The sequence below is a fragment of the Parus major genome, chromosome 2, assembly GCF_001522545.3.
Source record: "Parus major isolate Abel chromosome 2, Parus_major1.1, whole genome shotgun sequence".
Classification (NCBI taxonomy): Eukaryota; Metazoa; Chordata; class Aves; order Passeriformes; family Paridae; genus Parus; species Parus major.
Genome location: NC_031769.1, coordinates 100,491,673 through 100,507,747, shown reverse-complemented (window position 1 = coordinate 100,507,747; position 16,075 = coordinate 100,491,673). Strand labels below are relative to the sequence as shown.

The window sequence follows — 16,075 nt, the reverse complement described above, 5'->3', positions numbered from 1 at the left end:
TTAATAGCTAGCGAATAAATCATATTTTTTTACATGAGCTCCCCCTGCTCTTTTGAAGGCTGGAACAGATTAGTCAATCATTTTGTGATCTCTAGCTCCTAAAGTGAAAAAAAGCTGTTACTAATTTCTGCAGGCTGTTTGGCTTTTAACTGAAGTTTTCTTTTTAAATTTACTCCATAGACTAAATTCACCATAATTGTTGCATACTGTAAAGAATTTTTCCTTGTGCCAACTAATCTCTTTATGCCAAAGTGATATCTCTGTGTTTTCTCATAACGAGCTTTAATTTTCAGTTGATCTCCACAGGAGCTTTCCATTGGAGCTTTTGAAGGCAACCAGTAAATTGATTTCCTTCCTAGTTGCCTCAGCTGTGAAAGCTTTTTGGAAGCTATGCCTGCCTCTTAAAGTTCTTTTATTTCGCAATTGCTATCCACTGAAAAACATAATACTCCATGAATCTACCTCCACTAGGGTCTTCTGCAAGAATTCATGACCACTGGGCTTTGAAATATAACAGCTTGTCAAAACTATGAAAAATTCACCAAAATCAAAGCTAGCTGTTCATGTTGATAGCCAGCAGAAATAGAAGAATAAAAGCATCTTCTGGGCTCTTCATTTTTTTTCCCAGATGATGCCCATCCTGTTGGTAATGTTCTGTTTTTATCACCTTCCAGGATTTCTGGTGGAAATTACTCAGATATTTGCTGTATTTAGCCACAACTTCATTTGGTAGAAGAATCATCATCAATATCAAACATACTTCTTTCTTCCTGTAAAAATTAAATGTAAAATCATCCCTTCTTTTACTATTTCATTTTTAGGAATGTTTAATGACATCAAATTGATGTATTCTAGTAGTGCACAATCTCGATGAGTGTTATCAGGAGTTGTGTGTATGTTTTTTGGGCCAATATGGCTGATTTTGTTCCAGACTACTTTTAGGCTTCATTTTAAACACATTTAAGCTAGCCACTACTGAAAATAATTTCAATTTAATCAGGAACTTTTTATGGCATAGTAGCATAGATGTTAAAAATTTGCATTATGCTGGAGCACATCATTCAGGTGGCAGGCAAGTCCTTAGGTATCTACCCTGTATGCACTGGTAGCCTGTTTCAGAAGCATCTGAATGTTGCCATGAAAATTAAGCATATATTTCTTAGCAGTATTTATTGCTAGGGAGTCCTAGTCCCTGAAATATTCTTTATTCTTATGTGAACATTGTTTGTTGCAGGGCATATTCCAATGGTTTGGATTGTTGTGGTCTAAGTGTACTGTGGCTTTCATAGATTTCATCTATGGAGCTGGTCAGGAAAAGGAGAGGCTGTTGTTCTGCAGAATGGAAAATAGAAACTGGCACCTGTAAACAGTGACTCTGTACTCATTTTCCATCTGCATTTTCTTCATCTATGAAGAAGCCACAGCTTGGTTGAAGTGGAAACACTTTCTCATTTGTGCAATATGAGTTACTGTACAACTAACTTGTACAAGTTCTGCTGTGTGCAGGTCATGCCATGGTTTGATTTGTATATATTGGGAGAGAAGTCACATTTAAAGAATGATGTTTCAGGTGGCCTTGCATTGAAACAGGTGTAATTACACATGTCCTCTAAAGAATGATCTTTTCTTAGTGATTTTAGTACTAAGGCTGAGACATGTGAAATGCTGAGTTGCAATCTGTTCCTGTCTCCTCGGTTCCTGCTTGTGTCCCAGATATAGTCATTCCAGAATGAGAGGCTGTTTACTGTGGTATCATCCAGTTGCCTTCAAGTATTCAAGTAACTGCAAGAAGGGAGGGACCAGTAGTTGTATCTGAGGTACTGGAGGTTTTCTTCAGAAGTGTTGCCCTTCTAGAGGCAGAGGGAGACATAACAACTGTGGACAGATTGAATCTGTGGCTGTGGGGGGAAGTTGCAAGGCAAATATTCCAGGTTGTCTGAAGGGCAGCTGTGGTCCCCCCTTGTACAAATGGCTGAAGATGCATTTAGTAGGTGTGATATATACAGCAGTGTGGGCTGGTGGCTGTGCTGGGAACCTACTGCAGAGACACAATCAAGATAGGGAGGAAAATAAGAGTGGTGTAAAATGTTTATCAGCTCCAGAGCTCTTGTGCATCTTTAAGGTAAATATCCACTTCCACAGCAGGTTACTTTCATATGGTTATCTAAGCAAAGCTTATCATCTGCTATCCTGTAATTTCCTCAGCAGTCATAACTGCTGAGGAACTTACTGAGCCAAACTCAACAGCTACTCACTACTGATGAAAATTAGAGATTTCAGTTTGTCTCACCCAATGAAGTCCTGGAGACTGCCCCAGGAAACCATCCTGTTGACACGTTGCCTGTTATTCCATTAAAGCTGGAGGAGGAGCATATGCAGACCCTGCGGAGAAAAGACTTAGAAGTGCAGAGCTTGACTCTGCAGAACAAACTGGAGGAGAAGACCTGGAGTCAGGAGAAAAATCTGCTGCAGCAGGAACTCAGGCATTTCAAGCAGGACACCTTTCTCCTGTATGTCAAACTGAAGTGGCTGCTGAAACACTGGCGGCAAGGCAAGCGAATGGAGGAGGAAGGGGAGGACACATTAGAGGTAACTGTTCCACCTTAATAACCCAGATGAGTACTGGGATGTCCCTTCTTTTAGTGTGGGCTTGAAACATGATGTGGCACCAGCAGCTTTCAAATTGCACATGTGTTGAAAGGGGATTCAAATTAAACATGAAAGCTGAAGTTGGCTTTTGCTGAAGTATATCCTGCACGATATGTTACAGATTACCCATCTTTAAACTGAAACCCTTAACTAGTACAAACAGCTGGTCCCAAAAAACTCTCTTTTAGTAAATGAAAAATTAATTAGGTCGCAAAGATATGACTCCTGAGTAATTTTTTGAAAGAAAAGAAGCACATAAGCAAGGTGAGGGAGTCAAATCTCTTTAGATGGGTTGAGTGGTGTTTTTCTCATCCTGTGCACAGTGTGTTCCTTACAAAGCCTTCAGCAATACAGATGGAGGGAAGCTCTGTTTCTGTGTTGGCAGGAGAATTATACAGCTTCATGTGGGAACTTAGAGTGAATCATCTTTATTTGTTCCCCTTCTCCATACTCACGTCTGTCACCGTCAGCAGCAGTACACCAGTCGTCATCATGGTGCTTTTATAAGTAGAGGCTAAATCAAGATCAGGAATTTCAGAAGAACATAACAACCTGGAATCCCCAAGCTGACACATCTCAGCAGGGGTATGGTTGCCAGCCAACATGCACTGTGAAGGAAGTGTTGAGTTGCACACCCAGAATTACCATTTGCTTCTTAGCTAAAGAAAAAAATAAATAAAGTGTTTTCCCATTCTGGCATTCTGTACTAAATTCTTGAGAACAATAGATTTTTTTTTGCAGGTTCATGCAATTCTGAAGCCATTTGGTAAGCAATAAAGTGTTTTTTCTCAGTGTTTCTGATCCTTTTGTACTTAGTGTTTTTCAAGGGTTGCTGCATTTGGCAGTACAAGTAACCTTTCAGGTCTGGTTGGAGTATGCTTAAGTTGAATACTCCAATGTTTTGTATTCTTAGATAGAGGGTGGATGAACATCTTTAGATTCATCTGCTGTGGTAATGTGAGTCAGAAACAAGAGATGAGTAGCTATTTAGGAATAATTTGCTTCTACTTTACTTCAGCAGAGTTAATTTGCTTTTGTGTAAACTAACCCATCTTTTAATACCAAAAGGCTTTCATTTCTTGACTGTTTGGATTTTTTTGACTGGTTCATTTATTACCAGCCCAGCTCTAGTCATTATTGGAGTCATGTTTTGATCACGCTTTACAGAAAATAGAGTGATAGATTTGGATAATTCCTAATCTCCATTATTTCATCACAAAATACACCCCTGTATTGTATAGTTCTTGATTAATGTGCGATGGATTATATCCATCATGTGACATTACACCCATCTCAGCTGCATAAATCCCGTGTTGCGGGTCTGTGCAGTGTTGTGTTCACATATGCATATGTGATATATGACCCAAAGATCATTTCTGTAGACTGAGTTGAAGTCAATACATGCCACCATAGACATGCTGTCCCTTCCCTTAGTCCTTCAGTAGATTTCTGGCCCCAGAGGTAAATGGCAAAAGTGTGTTCCTGTGTTCCCTCTTGCATTCTAGACTGAGCACCCTGAGGCCCTCCCAGACTTCGGCATTCAGGCTGAGCAGAAGGTAAATGATGCAGAGCGAGAGGAGGAGGAAGAGGATGTTGTGTTTGCACTGACAGATTTCTCCCAGCGTCCCACCACAGAGAGCACTGACCATGGACCACAGCTGCAGACTGCAGAATTACTGCAGCAGCAGAAGCAGGTACTACACCATTTATATATCTTGCCCTGGGAATGGAAACTTTAGATCTTCCGAGAGAGTTCTGTGCTGCTATGTTAAATCACCTAGAATCTTATTGTGTAAACACTTCTAGCTACACAGCAATTACAGTGGATTTCATCCATTATATTTATATTTAAATTTAATCACGAGCCACGTGATTACTGTTCTTCTGTTGACAGATGCTATCGGTGAAAAATCCTATTTCCTCTTGTGGCGGTTTGCCCAGAAACATCTATCAGTATGTGATGGTTTGCAGAATTTACATGCTCCTCTTGTCTGAGCACATCTATTGTGCTCTACTGTCAAGCTTTTAGCAAGAACATGTGATTTTATTTCCTTTAAATAATTTAAGAGACTAGCACAAGTATTTAATGTTTCCCTTAGAGGTGATGGGAAAACAATGTAAAAGTTTCTTCCTGTCACTGGGCTTGTTTTTAAAAGCCCAAATCAAATCATGCTAACTTTTCCCTGACATCTTCTGTACCCTGACTGTGTGTCAGAGCACTGCCATATATCCTTTTCCTTTGTACATTTAATATACTAACTATCCTTACGATACAAATAGGAAACATTCAAAGAAGACAGATTTCCTATATTTTTAAAATGAAAACCGTTCATATGAGACCATCCTGTTACATGGGTTTATTTACAATCATCAGTAGAATGGAGGAAGAATTCTATGTGAAAAACAAATTCAGGGGGAAAAAAAAGTGTTCAGTCTTTATGCCTGATGTTCCTTCTCTATCCAGGCTTTTGACTTGGGAGCCTGCTCCACAGTGACAGCTCTCAGACAAAGATGTACTCCCTATGATAACAATACTCAGCTGGATTCACTGCAGGGCCCGGGGATTGTGTCTCTTTGCATCTGAGTTCTTCACCTTGAAATCCCCAGACTTCTATGATTATGGACAATCTGTTTTGCTAATTGCCTATGCATTGCAGCAGGCAACAGGATGTCTCTGTCCTATTAAAAGGATGTTCTCTAGCTGTTCTTTTCTGTGACGTGTGCTACCAAGTTAGTATTCATTTGATCAGTTTGGAATTTGGAAATGTTTTACTTTTCTGGTCACCCAGACCCATCACTGTCTTCCTCTCAGCAAGCTCTTCTCTGGTAAAAGGCTGTAGAAGGCCATGCAAGAGATGCTCTTGAGCACATCATTTGACTGCATTTCATCTGTAGACTGATTTATTCTGGAACTAGTGAAATAAATGTATACCAAGATGCTGTTTCTGTACAAACTCAGTCATGTACTAACTTTCCATATAGAACTCTTAAAATAACCAAGAACATTCAAATGAATTATGTGCTCTTTGAAATAATCATTGCTTAGACATTAATCTCAATGAAGGTGGCAGAAATGGGCAATAAATTGATTATAATTCATTTTTATATACATCACAGCAGTTCTAGCTAATCTTGCTTAAAGAATTGATCTGTAGGAACTGACCGCATCTCCATGATGATAAATAGTGAGTGATATCCAAATTAATTTGTCAAGATGAAACAGTTTCCTTGCTTCCCAACCAGGAAAAAGTGTTATTTCAGCACTGCAAGAATGAATGAGTTTACCAGATATTTCTCATTTTAAGCACTATTATTTGTTTTGCTTGCTCATGCTAGGGCATCTTCTTGCAAGCACTGGTGTGCTGAAAAACACACTGAGTTTTGAGGGGTTTTCTTCAGGTTCCTTAACCCCATAACTGGAAAAAATACTGTTTATACAGGGAATTTGGAATGAGTGGTGTAGCTGAAAGTCTCCAAGGTTTGCACCTGCCCAGGAAATCCCAAAGTTGCTGGATCTGCCCGACAAGTTCCAAGATGAAGTGCATCAGCACTTACTTCACATCAGGAATGAAACTTTTAGTTAGTCAAGGAGTAGCTGAGATAACTAGGTCAGACAAAAGAAAGGGCTTATGGTCACCTGAGGTTACACATATTTATTTTTAACATTTAATGTTAATATTTAATGGCTTGTATTTTCAGACTGCACTCTTGCTGCTGACTTTCTTACCCTGCCTGGAAAGTGGAATTGTTTTGAGAACAGTTATAAACCCAGAGGGCTTAATTTCAACATGCAACTTTTAATTTTATATTACTATGATTTGAGATACTCTGCTGGCTGGAAAGTACACCAGTCTGGCTTGTCTGTGATTTTTATTGGGACAGTGTGAGGAGGGATATAGGCAAGGCAGAGTGAAAAGGGGAGAAAAAAGGCAAGCTGATAAGAGGCAGGGTAGATAAGGAGTCTGAGAGGGGTCAGTTGACCTTTCCCTGCATTGTCTCTTGGCTGGCAGCTTGGGGACACAGCATAAAGTGTCGGGCAAGGTTAAGAGCTGGAAGTTTGATCATGTTTAGGAGAAAATCAAGCAAGTTGGACTGACTGGCACAGCAGAGGAGGGCTTGCTGTAAATCAGCATTTCTATGTGTATGGTAAGAGGTCAGGGAGAGCAGCCTGTGGATAAAGGAAGAACTTTGTTTCAGTTGATTATAAGGGGTGAGATGCCTGTTAGATGGTGTAAGATAAGGGAATAAGGAGAAAAGAGTTTAATCATCTGTGGTCCAGTGGAAAAAGCATTGAAAAACAATACAGTAGTGTTGTTGCTGGGAGGGGTGTCAAGAAAATCCCCAATTAGATCTCTTTTCACTCATACAGTGCTTGTTTTCAAAGCTTAGCTAAGAGAAAAGCCCAATGGAATAGTCATTAAGCCCTGAATATACTGAGTTGCACCAAAATCCAGCTTATGTTTTGCCTACATCTGTGATTAGACAGAAAAAATAAAAGATTCTAGTTTGCTGTTTGGACTCCTGACCTTGTAATTTTTAATTGACTGCTCTACTAAACTGCTTGGAATACCAGGTTGTGGCTAAAGTCTTCAGTGAAATTCTCAAGTGAAATTCTCAGAGAAAAATGAATAGTGATTGAAAGCAAAACCAAACTGCAAACAAATACTCTTGTCCAAAACTTTTCTAGACCTGGATGCTTCTGTTTCTGTGGTTAACTTAGTAAATGCTCCAATGTCCTGGAATTTAATTGGAGTTTGCTACATAAAGGTTTAGTTTGTTGTCAGCTGTTTTTCCTATAAATCCAGAGCTGTGGATACAAGTCTTTAAACTTTTATAAAGCCTTTGTAATTGTCTTGTCTTAGATCAGTTGTGAATCTGTGAGATTCCTCTAAGCTTTAAATTTTAGGAACAGCTAAGGTGCTATAGAGCCATCTCCTTTCATGGAAGATATGTCGATGAATCACAGCCATGCCATATTTCTGCTGTGCAACATGCCTGAAAGGAAGGGGAAGACTACAACAGTACTTGTGTATTTACAGGTCTTAGTCTTATGAATAAGCTGCTTGGCAGTTTTGCCAACAAAATCTAAAATGCACTTGCAAAATTGTAAACGTATTTCAGAGCACATTCTCTCATAAATACTTTCTCTGTTCTCCAAAACCACTCCAGTTTGGCAAAACAGAAAAAAATAATTTCACAGGCTTCTCCAGCTTCAGACTGTAAGTACAAAGTCATGAAGAAGAGACTTCTCCACAGGAGTACAAAGTGTGTAACCAAAATTGGATTTATATTGGCAAGGTAATTAAAATCCCAGCAAGCTAGGGGGCACCTGGGGTACTTGTCTCATAACAGTGACATTGATGTAATGCCTCTAGAAATAAGAAATGCCCTCATCCCAGTAGGCTATAAACCTGTAATGAGGCTCTTTTGTCTCCTCTATGTACTAGTCCATATCTTCTTTCTTTGCAAACCAAATTTTATAGGATTCCAAAATTGTCAAATGTGTGCACAGGAAGGAGAGATGTAACTTGCTTTAGTGTCATTTGGTTTTATTTTTCTTCTGCCTCATTTCTCTTGTGTAGCTTTTTGGCTGCTTTGCCAGAGAAAGGTTTGTACAGCACACCAGAAAACACAGAACGTGGTTCTTGAAGGAAAGCACTTCACAGACATTTGGAGTCAGGGTTTTCAAAGAGGATGGGACCAGATTTTGATGCCTTCAATACCCAGCAGCTTCTGTTGTGACATTAAGGGCAAAACTTCAAAGGAGTTCCTATTCTGATTATTACACAAGGGGCTTGAAGTGTTTGGAGAATTTAGCCTTAATTAGGTAGTAGAACGAAAATGCATGGTGGAAACATAAAATCTCATTGCATATTGAACAGTAGGTGATCTTATATGCATGATGGAGACTGCTGCTGGATAGCAGGAAACTGCTAATTGGCATTAAATGTTAATGGAATTAATTCTGCTTCTGTGGGTGCGTTTCTTGCAAAACCCCATCTTGTACACCATCACTTTTCATTAGCCCAAACAGATAGGTCAGTCAATGAGCACCTGCAGTCATTTCCCTACATCTAACATGTTTTTTGCTGATGCATCAAATGGCTTGGAAAAAGTAGACCACATTTGTTAGTTTTTTAAAGAAAAAAGGCACCTTGGTATGTATGATTAGTGATTACAAAAATGGGTGAGGTGGGTTCAGTGATGCCAAAAATCTGAAAAGCATATGAAGTCAGCTTAGTTGTCTGTGTAAAATTTTATAAGTATTGCCATTGAAAAAAGCACACGACAATTACTTAGATTTTTGCGTACATCTGTTTACTTGACTTGTCTTCAAAGAAGCCCCCATGTAATTTCTTCATGAAATACCAGATAAGAGGGAATGCAGGAAGCCTTCACTTGGGAAAACAAATGAAAAATAAATTCAATTAGACTATCATGCAAGGGATGGAGACAACTAATTTGAGTTAGGCCTTCCCAAAGGAGTTAATGCATTCCTAAGAACCACGTAATTAAATGCTGAATTTTTTGAGTAAGCTTTCCCATTTTTCTGCACCTTGCTGTGTCTGCTAGTCAAGTATGATTTTCATAAAAGTATTTTCTAGTCAGGATAAATTGTCAGATACAATCTCTGGTTACTCCCTGGTGTTTGAGAAACTCATTGGGAATATTTGATTTAAAATCTGGACAAATAAATCATATATTTCTGTTTTCTGATTCAATGGCTGCCAAAAAAAAAAAAAAAAGATGGGAAACCTTTTCCTTTACTCATCCAGAACGAATATTTAGAAAACGTTTTTTGATATTTAACATAAAAATGGCAGGTTTTGCAAGTGCCCAGAGAGTGTGCAGAAGGTAAATGCCAAAACTAAGGAAAAAAGAAATAAGATTTGAGTAAGAATATGTGATGTCAGCTCTGGGCTAGACTTTTAGCTTAGCTCCATTCTTGGCTTCTGGCTAGCATAAGATCTCTGACAACATTTTCAGTAAGGCCATGACACTCTCAACAAGACATGAATGGGGGTTTGCTCTTTGGTCCCCTCTGCAGGAGGGAAGGTGGTCTCCCTGGCCTTCATGCCTTTGGCACCAAGAAGGGTGCTGCTGCAAAACTAACCTGGCGTGGAGCAGGAATACTACTGAACCACCTTAGCAGAGACACACAGCTCAAAGCCTCACAGTATTTCCCAAAATAATTTTATCTGATAATACAAAAGCATTACAAATATTTGGGATTTGACACTGAGCAATGACTGTATGTGTGAGACAGACATCCAACTACCCAACAAACCTGAGGAATTATACTCTAGCTTTGGTTTGCAGTATTAAAAAAATAAAAGTTATGAATGATGTCCTCAGTCCAGGAAGATGCTTAGTGCCTTTTTCAGTATCTTTGGCTTTCAGGAAGCATCAGCACTAGGGCTAAATGAGAAGCAGAATCAGAGAATCATTTAGGTTGGAAAAGACCTTTAAGATCATCGAGTCCAACCATGCAAAAACCTAACACTGCCAATTCTACCACTAAATCATATCCCAAAGTGTCACATCCACACATCTTTTAAATACCTCCAGGGATGGTGACTCAACCACTTCCTGAGCAGCCTGTAGACAGAGAAGACATTGCTATTCTTAGTTTTCTCATGCAAAAGTTAGCCCGGGCACTTTCACTTCCATGCAGTGGACATTTTTCCTCCTAAAAAGTGAAACTGGGGATTAAAGCCAGCATCCAATGACAGCATTTTGTCTGCTTTGTTGTGTCAGGCAAGTGAGAACCGGAAGCTCCTGAACGCTCTGAAGGGTTTGCTGGATGACTTCCGCTCGGAGCTGCGGGATGAGGAGCGGGAGCGCCAGGGGCTCCAGCAGCAGTATGCCCTGCACAAGGCAGCCTGGGAGGTGGAAATGACTGAACTCAAGTGCCGCCTCGAACAGGTAATGTGCCCCAAGTCCAACAACTCTAAAAACATCTGAGGTGCTTAGTGAAACAGGGAATTTATGACAAACTGAAAAGGGACTTTATTCATGCGTTTTATCCTGGTGTGTGAAAGCCCTCACCTGAAGCCTGATCAAAGCTTTGCCACTTGAGTTGCATTTTGGATTTCCAGTTGTCCCAGTACAAGGGCCCATGCAGTGGGCACTGCATTACGTAGGTGAGAACAAAGGAACTGAACCTCTTGCTGTATTTTCTCAGTGGAGCTGGGCAGTAATGTATCAGCTGTGGTAACGAGATGTGGGTGTCTGTATTTATTGGAGAGAAAAATGACTTGAGGTTGGCATGCTCACAATTAGTTCATCATTGTGCCTTGTTATGTAATAACTGTAGTATTTGATTTATAGGAGAGAAAAGAGTGATTCAACAACACTGAAGTGATAGATCCATATATTAGTATTTAACCAGCCATTCAAAGCTACTGGCTAGTGATGGATGGCACCCCAATGAAGAGAGAGCTCTCACTACCTGCCATGGGATGCTGTTAGAAGTATTTGTATAAAACCTGGTGCCATGTGCTTCAGTGTCGTGTATGGCAGTTCACAGAAGAGGTACTGTTTCTGAAGCAGCATGAAAACAAATCAGCAAAAAAACCCACAAGAATTTCTTTCCAAAGCTGATGGCATAAATGCTCTTATTTTGCACATTGAAGAGGGGAGGGATGGGAGAATTAGTACAATCCGATCTTGAGAAAAATCGTAGAGCTTCTCTTCACAAGGAAAATATAATAAAAATATTCACTGCTGGGAGGGTGTTACATTTAGAAGGATTTACTAAATTTTAGAGGCTCACTGTGACACACAGAGCTGAGATGTGAGCACTGCTTTTCCTGCCCAGGTGCTGTGGGCTGCTTTCCCAGAAAGAAGGAGGCAGCTTTCATTTTTAGCAATCCTCTCCCAAAATACACAAATTCTTAGTTCTGCTGCTTCTTAGTGTGCAAGCATTTCTGAACAATGTATCACTTGAAAAAGGAAACAAAATCAGTTCCTGTTTTGGCTCCTTCTGAAATATCTTGGTGACAGATTTACATTAAGCTCAAGACAGCAACAAAGAACAAAACTTAGAGAAAGTCTGACCACAGAACTGCCAAGCTTTCCTGCTTTGCCTTTGCATGGGCAATAAACTTCCAGGCTGCCACTTTGGCTGGCGTTTGGTACCAGGACGGTGCTGCCATTCCTGCTCAAGGGTTTCCACCCTTCCTTCTGAGGCTTTTACCAGGCTCTTTGCTACCTCCACTGCCCCACTGGAAATAATATACAACATTTGGTAATTATTGGGCAATGGGTGTTACTTTTTATGTTTTTTCAAGCAAATGAAGAGAATGAACCTGGCCAATATTTAAGACATGAAACTCTCTATCTTAACCAATTCTCCACAACATTTCTATTACAGGAAAAGCAGGTCCTGAACACAGTAGGAAAAAAAATAGCACAGTTTTAACCAAGTAATAGCCAAGTCTGTCAGGTTCATGTGTGTAGAAGGATCTCTCATGATGCCATTTTGTGTTGATGGGTCGTGATGAACTTACCTCCCACCACAGATTTCCTGTAGAGCTGCCTACATCTTGACAGGCCCACAGAGGATCAAGGTCTTCCTAGTCTCCACCACTATCTTCACTGCTGCTGTTTTCCTCCTTTTTTATGAAGCAGTAGGTCAATTGACTAAAGCATTTTCTGAGAGAGAGTCAACTCCTAATTAATAGTCACTGGCAACAGTTTTGCTTTTGAATGTTTCAACTGTCTCTGTATAGGACAGAAATAAAAAAGGAAAGAAAACTCTTCTGATATAAAACCACTGCATATCAGAGGTGACAACATACTGTCATCTTCTGCTTTAGAGTGTTAGCACTGCAGAGATCATTAAAAATAAAGTCTTGTCTGTCAGAAATGCATATGCATCTTATTTGGCAGAAGAATCCATGGGGATTGTTTTTAAAATAGGAAATAATGAGATTTCTCCCAAATACGGAATTGTGATAATGCTGAGGCAATAAAGAGTCACCGTAATTTTCAGCCTCCAGCTCAGCAAGTAAAAAATCCGAGTATTGTGGAACCTGTAAAGTGAGAAAAGCTTGGAAGAAACAGGGTGTTAGTGTTATGGGCCAAACCTTGAATACGCTTTGAGAACTTGCATTAAGGACATGGGACCCATTAAGGATATGGGAGTCCCTCACTAGGACTCTGACCAATAGTTCAGCTTCAGAATGCCTGGGGAGAATACAACATAATAAATATAACATAACATGACATCATAACATAACATAATATGCAGTGCACAGGTGTGAGAAAGATGATGTCATGTTGACTTTGTTAAAATAGGATGCTGCTCTTTGAGAATTGACTTTTTTGGTTGGTTGTTTGGTCATCTGAAAGAAAACATCTGGGCTCTGAAAATAAGTAGTAGAAGATGCTGGTGTTTTTAAGATTTCCCTGTCACTGCAAGTGGCTGCAACAGATTATTCTCAGCAGCTCAGTACAATTTAAGTAACTCAAGCAATAATCACTCTGTCAATTGTTTGGGGAGGCTGTTCCAGAGACTACTAAGCATCACTCCTGAATCCAGCCTGAAATTTCTTTCAGAAAACTCAGAAAGTTTGGGCTTATTTTCCATAAAGAACAAGGTGAAGGTGTTGTCCTTCTCTATTGCTACAGGAATATCCCAGCAGACCCGCTGCCTCTTATTTTTGAGGACAATGTTAACTCCAGAGGTGGAAATGAGTTTTTGCTGCTTTTCACTCCATTTCACCTGCAGAGCTAGGGGATGGAGATGTATCCCATTCTGAGTCATACACACATATCTACTGAGCTGTCAACAGAAGGTCAGATTCCAAGGATAAGTTTTTCACTCGCTTGAACTTACACAAAACATTTGAGCACTTTTTCCCTCTGACAACAGTCCAGCACTGGCCCAGCCTGACCAGAGAGGTTGTGCAATCTCTGCACTTGGAGTTTTTCCAGGATCCATCTGAACAGAGTCTTGTACAACCCATTCTGACCTCAGAGCATACCATGCTGGTAGCAGAAGGTTCACCTAGAGACTTCCTGACACCCCATTGAGCCTATGTTTTCCTTTGAATCTATTACCTTGGGCCAGCTCTTCTGATCTGTTTAAGCTGACCCCTGATTATGAAATTGAAGAAGTGAGGGAAGGGAGCATCAGATAACTGCCCTTGAAATCAGTTCTGACTCCAGAACCTCAGAGGTGGGGGGAATGATCTTGGTGTGTCTGCTGCTGCTGCTAACACCTTCTCTTGTTGGAAGGCAGGAGGGTCATATAGTAACACCACTGCTAAGGATTGTTGTGGGATAAGTCTTTTCAGAAGATGAATTCACTCTCCTTAGGTTTCAAGTGGACTTAGCAAGAGCACAAAAGCAGAGCAGTAGCTGAGGATAGTGTCCTGGAAATTGTCTCAGAAGTAATGATGAGGTTAAGTTTATCTCCGTGGTTCCTTCATTACTGGTACCTATATTGCCATCAGAAGGATCATAACTGATGCCTTAAGAGCATGAATTGGTAGAGCTTGAGAAGTTATTCCCTGTAGTTCTTACTGTCTTGATTTTAAAACTTTTTTCCATGCTGAATGTATTTGATCATTTATTGAGATCCTAAGATGTAAGAATTGCTATTACTCTGCCATTACCTTTGTGAAGTTAGGTCTTCAACTCTAATCCGTTGTCAGACAAAAGTTTTTATTGCAGAAAGTTTAACCTTCTAGTAACATTTGACTTTATTGCCAGTTGGAAGGGAAGAGTGAGAGCACCTCCGGAGAAACAGGTCTCGGTTCAGATGCAAAGGGTGCTTTTAAAAGGGAAAGAGAGGAGCACAAGAAGCTTCTGGCTGACAGTCACAGTGTGGTGATGGACCTCCGCTGGCAAATCCAGCACAGTGAGAAGAACTGGAACCGGGAAAAGGTGGAGCTCTTGGACAGGCTTGATAGAGACCGGCGAGAATGGGACCGTCAAAAGAAGGAGCTGCTCAGGCGGATAGAGCAGGTAAGGGGCCGTCAGGTAAGGAGTCATCTTGGGTGAGCAGTGCCTGTCTGAAAGAATGAGGCCATTGAACCATTGCTACACTCAGGCCAACCTCAAGGGACAGCATTAAGAAGCAGCACAGGAATGATTTTGCTTCCTTGGCTACAACAATGTTTCTCATGTTATGCAACAATTTATATACACAAGGGAGTAAAAGGAAAATGCTCATAATCCCTATAAAAGACCACTTATGAGAAATCAGCTCTATGTTAGAGGTCATTTCCTCATTTCAGTTATCCTGGATAAGCATGGTCACATTCATTTGGAAGCTTTAGTGCATCTCTGTGCTAAAACACTCAACTCACAAAGTTATTCAAGGTTTGGTATACAGCTTCCTGCTGAAAGAGACTGTTCATCTGTGAATTAGCCACCAAAGATGCAGCTGCTGCAACTATTCAGTCTCAACTGAATTCTTTTTCTCTGGCAAAGGAACACGGGGTTAACATGAAGAGCACTGACTGATAACAAACACAGTTATCAGTACTAAATATTCAGAAGAATATTGGTCACATGAATTTTGTGCAAACCTCTATTATCATGTGCAAATCTGGGAAAGGCATACCTACCTTCCTGTTTTCATGCCTATCTGTATTTTCATCTGCTTAGTATTAGAGACAAATAATACCTGATTATCAGGCTGGAAGCTGCACAAAAAATGAAGTTTTATGAGGGAGACTTAAAATACTGTTTTTGACTGCATATTGTTCAGCTCTGAGTCATGCATTCCAGGAAAAGCAAGAGAAACTACTGAAATTGTGGGTCCTCAGCTATGTGAACGCTTTATGTCCTTAGGACATCAGAAATGGAACCACATCAGACTTGTGCATACTCTCTAAAGAGCATTATACTTCAACAAAGCACAGAGTGGCCTCACAGGTTTAAATCAATGAAAACCCAGTGCAACTTCATGACCAATTTTTGAAAAGGATTCATTGCCTGTGTCTCATGTTCCCTTGTCAGGGCTGCAACAAGAAGTTAAAGAAAAGACACCAGGCTGTAAGTATTATGAGTACAAGACTAAACCTTGGTTTGATCTGTGGCTGTTAAACCCACAGAGAAGGACTCAGGAAAATCCAATGCTTACGTGGGTATTTCTAAAATCAATGCTGAAAGTGTAGGTCTGACTGGGCAGTGCCAAACATGAAGGTTTTATAGACCGAGAAAGGTGATTTTTGAGCTTCTAAATTTCAAATTTTTAGCAAACTAGATTCTGGATTTTTTTTAATCTCCTATATATCTGAGGGGTTTTGTGTGTGCTTCATGCAGCTTTTTGAGCTAGCCCTTATAATGCAACACAGTAGTGCATCTCCTAAGATCAGACCATCAGAGCCTGTGAGCCTTACAGCAAAGCTCATCATGCAAAGTTCCTTTGGCTTTCAGGGTTCAGTGGCAGAAGGTGCTTAGTTAGTTC

General features: G+C 40.2%; 1 protein-coding gene across 1 annotated transcript in view; it reads left to right on the top strand.

Moving 5' to 3' along the window:
- MTCL1 (microtubule crosslinking factor 1) overlaps positions 1-16,075 on the top strand; it is a 48,844-nt gene that overhangs the window by 16,500 nt on the left and 16,269 nt on the right. Inside the window, exons 6-9 of the mRNA XM_019005667.1 lie at positions 2,359-2,589; positions 4,155-4,343; positions 10,408-10,575; positions 14,371-14,625. Coding sequence (XP_018861212.1) covers positions 2,359-2,589; positions 4,155-4,343; positions 10,408-10,575; positions 14,371-14,625 — 843 coding nt within the window. The remainder of the gene's footprint in view (positions 1-2,358; positions 2,590-4,154; positions 4,344-10,407; positions 10,576-14,370; positions 14,626-16,075) is intronic.